The sequence below is a fragment of the Drosophila suzukii genome, chromosome 3 (genome assembly GCF_043229965.1).
Source record: "Drosophila suzukii chromosome 3, CBGP_Dsuzu_IsoJpt1.0, whole genome shotgun sequence".
NCBI classification, from domain to species: domain Eukaryota; kingdom Metazoa; phylum Arthropoda; class Insecta; order Diptera; family Drosophilidae; genus Drosophila; species Drosophila suzukii.
Genome location: NC_092082.1, coordinates 64,046,028 through 64,050,403, shown reverse-complemented (window position 1 = coordinate 64,050,403; position 4,376 = coordinate 64,046,028). Strand labels below are relative to the sequence as shown.

The following is a 4,376-nucleotide window of genomic DNA, read 5'->3' as shown; positions in this document are numbered from 1 at the left end:
ATCTATGTTGGTTAAATGTTTTTCAATAATTAATCAATTTATGCAAAATCAATTCTGAATAAAATTGGTAAAATTAAAAATTTTTGCTTTAAAAAGAAAGCAACAAGTCTTAGCTATGTTTATATTTTCAATTAGATCAATTACTTTGAATTCTTTGGACTCTACCCCTTCTGAACTATATTTTACCCGATCCCAAAATAGAAAATCAAATAACACTATTAATAATTCTTGAAGACACCACCTTTTCGCCAAAAAGAGGTAACTTGGGGGCTTTAGGGTATAGCCACAAACACAACCGTTATGGCCATGTGTAGGTTGCCTTCTGCCGCTGCGGATGCTGATGGCTACACAATGCGAGCTCGTCTCAAATAAACTTTCACCGATTTCATAAACCAAAGAGCAGCATCCAAGGCAGCAGCAGCAACATCAGCAGCAGCAACACCAACAGCAACACAACTGCTCGGAGCGGCAGCAACGTCTCGAGTGGCACTGCACTCGATTCGATTGCAGTCGGGATAAAAACAACTGGGGTCTGTTGCATGATGGATAAATTATTAAATTACTTAAGTGCTACACAAGAACTAACAAAGTGCACGTCAACAGCGGAGGTCCTTCAGTTCCAGCCCCTGTAGGCCAAGGGTTGTTGACCCGTCGACCGGCGCCTTCGCTTGTGGTGATGTCCGTGTCCCTCGCCGGTCACATAGGAAATGCTGTGACTCGTCTCCCCGCCTTGCTGAGCGGCTGTCTTCAGGCCCAGCATTCCGGCCATCATCAGGGCCACCAGGGAGACGCCCAACGCCTTCATGGCCAGAGCCGCTATTCCGCCCAAGCCCATCACGGCCATCATTTTGCCAAACATCAGAGCCATGGCCAACAACATGCCCTGGCCCTTATCCTTTTTGCGGGCCTCTGAAACAATCAAAAAACATTTATGACCATGTGACTTCTGCCTATGCAGCTGTTTTTGCGGGATTAGGTTTTTTGGCAGAGTACCCTTGATGTTATGCCAATTTGTCATTGAAATGGCAAATGGAGTTTTGATACAGCAGCAATGCGACAGATATTACAAATCAAAAGTGAATTCTAAGTAGACCTTTAATAATTGCCTTTTGGTTTGTAAAAAGGCTTTTTAAATCAAAAATATCACAAAAAGTTGTCTAGTCTATGCTAAAATAGTTTTAGAGGCAATCAAAAACACATTTGCCATGAAACTTCCAAAGAACTGCATGTCAATGCAAATAGACTTGTAATTATAGACTTTTTGCTGCACATTATTGCAAATATAAATATGAACTTTTTTCGTAAATATAAATAATAATATTATATTTTTCAGTTCAGATAACTTCTATGTAATCGAAGAATTTAAAACAAAATCAATTAATTTTAACATCTTTTTCTGGAAAAAGTTGATAGACTTTTTCCTTTCTTCTTATTTATGGACGAAATTTTCCTATTTTTAATCAATTTAGTGCACAGTACTTGACAAAAAAAGATATATGATCATTAGACGTCGGATTTGATGAGAAATCGTTTTCGAAAAAGTACACTTTCCATATATGATTGTTTAAATAATGTTTTCATAAAACCAAATATTTAGTTTTGAGAATCAGGTTAAAAAATCGATTCCACACAAATAATGAAAATTTGAACTCAAACATGCATGTATTTGTGTAACATTTGAACTCACCTGAAACTTGCGCCTCATCCTCGAGGAGATCGGCAAGCTTTACATTAATCTCGTGGGTGCGCAGATAGAAGGACAGACTATCCAGAAGGCTCTGGTCCTGATCCTGGTCCACATTATTGAGTGAGTTGTTCTGAAGAGGCACTATCTCGAGGCCCCTAACTACCACCAGGGGTCTTTCGCTGCGATTTAAGTTCCGCAGGACATTTCGCAGAGCCCGTTCCCCGCGACAATACAACGTGGCACTCGCATCCTGGTCGCAGTTTTCCGAGCGGACAGCCGAGAAGAGCAGCAGACAGAGCAGCGGGAAGATGCGGAACATGTTGCCAAAACGCTTCAAGTTCAACTAAAAGCCTTGACAATTGCCTGGTCATATTTTATAGCTCCCATTTCCACGGGGAACTTTCCCAGGGGGGGAAAACAAGGGCACTCAAGCATCCCCGGCCGAATTGTCACAATTGTAAATTAAAACAATGGTGCTTCTGGAAAGAAAGAAATATGCTTTCAGTTCGCGTTTCTCTGCTTTTTGCCTCGGCCGTGCAATTTTCTTCTTCACTGGCCGTTGCAATTTTTCCAATTTTCAACGGTCAGTTGGTCGGACAGCCGTGGGATGCGCTTGGCTGCCGCCCGTTCCACCAACAACTTGGCCTGTGGTTCACTCAACTCGGCGCTCTCGGCCAAATTATACAGATTAGAAGTGGTTAAAGTGCTGCGGGTTTGTTCCTGGCCCACACCTTGTTCCTACTCCACTTCACACGGTTCTCCGGCGGCCCAAACAACTCCATTAGCCGACTGGCGAGCGTGTCAGCCGAAAAAGCGAAAGTTACCCCGCCCGAAAGATGAGCGATGAAGACGTTTAGTGGCAATTTGCGTCGACCAGCTCATGCAATGGCCATAAAAATGGGTCGCCAGACCGTGGAAAAGGGGTGAAATGGTAAGCTACTTGGGGTCGTAATTCAATTAGCAATCGAAAGTAAATCGGGCTAGAAAATTTCCGAAAGCTACAGGGCTAACAGGAATTAAAAATTAAGAAATAAATAAAACTTTACATTCATTTTAAATCAAACCACATTCCTTCATTATTATTTGGATCTTTTCAGGAAAGTGTGTTTTTTTATTAAGAGTAATTAAGTTTTTGTTAATTTATTTTGACTAGTCAGATATATGATCTCTTTCCCTGTGAACGTTTGGGAATTAACGATGGCATAATGTGATACCACATTTATTTATTGTACCAACAAGGAATCGTTTCTATCAACTGCTATCATCTCCACTTTCTTCGATGCTGTCCGAATTTTGAAATCAATGTGAAAATCTAAGGGCCATGTTAATTGCCACAATTTATTTATTCTGATAATTATACAAGGTTACTGGTATAATTAGCGTACTCACCCATAAAAATTGGAGAGCAGCTTGGTGCCGTAATTCAATTAGACAGAGACACGGGAAACCGTTTTCTGGAGATTTCGTAAGCAGTTGCACAGCTTTTGTATATTTTGTAATACCGCCAAACTTATTAATCAAGTTAACGTGACCGGGGTCCATCGGGCAGGCGAAAGAAATCAACATGGCAGCATCAAAATCCCGCTTCGGTCGTCATTATCACCATTTCTCTCACAACCATGAAGCTGCCGGTGATGATTATTCGAGCGATGATGATGACGACCATGATGATCGACTGCGCTCCAAAAGCAATAACTTTCACTCTCAATGTATTAATTTTTATATTTATCATATTGTTGTCCAACACAAACACACGCACGGCTCACACTTACCCATTTTCTGGAAATTTTGAAACCCCAATCGATGTAAAAAATTAAACACATCACCGCAGCAGCGGACACAAAAACAAGTCGGACGTTATTGAGCCGAACTGGCAGCGAGTCAACCAAAAATTGATCTGAACTCGTTACGTTTGCCTTGTGTCGGTGTCGGCAATAAAAAGAAAGTATCTCCCCCTGGCAGCAGATCATCAGCTCCATCTCGAATCTCCGATTTTGAACCAAGGAAAGCAGCCAAGGTTCGATTCGATTCGTTTGAGTGGGGCCTTTGTAACCGTTGTTTGCCCCAACTTGAATCTGAATCAGTATCTCTTTCCGAATCCGAGGCTCGGTCTCTGTGGCAACTTGTTATAATTGATTGTTGTGCAGCATCATCATCATCGTCATCGTCATTAAAAGAATCTCATTTGCCGCACATTCAATTGAGACCACAATTCAATGTGCAATGTGCATTGTGGTATACGGAATCGAGTTGATTGAATGAGACAGCAGTTGTGCCCCAAATTGTCGGGGGAGTAAGCAGGTGTGGGACTGTGTGACCAATGGCAAGTTAACAGATAGTTCGGATTGATTTGGTGCAGTTGGTATTAGGAGATCAAATATAACAGAAACGAAATGAAATAGTGCACTTACGGGCTTTTCACAGTTCAAAGCAGTTCAGTTATCACATTCTGCATCACCAGTTACTGCTATCAGTGAAATATATCAAAAATGAACAGGATCCAGTACATCAGCTATGCATTTCAATAAATTTTGAGTACCTTACAAGCCTGTCTAGCGTTCACATTTTATAGTTTGTTGTAAAAGTGTAAATTACATTTTGCTTTGATTATTAATACCCACATAGAATGCCTGCAATGGTTCAAATCGAACCTTCGTGCAAGCGTTATAAGCAGATAAAGTAAAATGGA

General features: G+C 41.1%; 1 protein-coding gene across 1 annotated transcript; it reads right to left on the bottom strand.

Annotated features, from left to right (window-relative positions):
• Nucleotides 1-253: 253 nt before the first annotated feature.
• Osi5 (Osiris 5) lies at nt 254-3,485 on the bottom strand. Its single transcript, XM_017082638.4, has 3 exons — nt 3,077-3,485; nt 1,688-2,166; nt 254-909 (listed from the first exon to the last, which is right to left on the bottom strand). The coding sequence occupies exons 2-3, from the start codon at nt 2,004-2,006 to the stop codon at nt 614-616; spliced, it is 615 nt and encodes a 204-aa protein (XP_016938127.3). The 5' UTR covers nt 2,007-2,166; nt 3,077-3,485; the 3' UTR covers nt 254-613.
• Between the last annotated feature and the right edge of the window lie 891 nt (nt 3,486-4,376).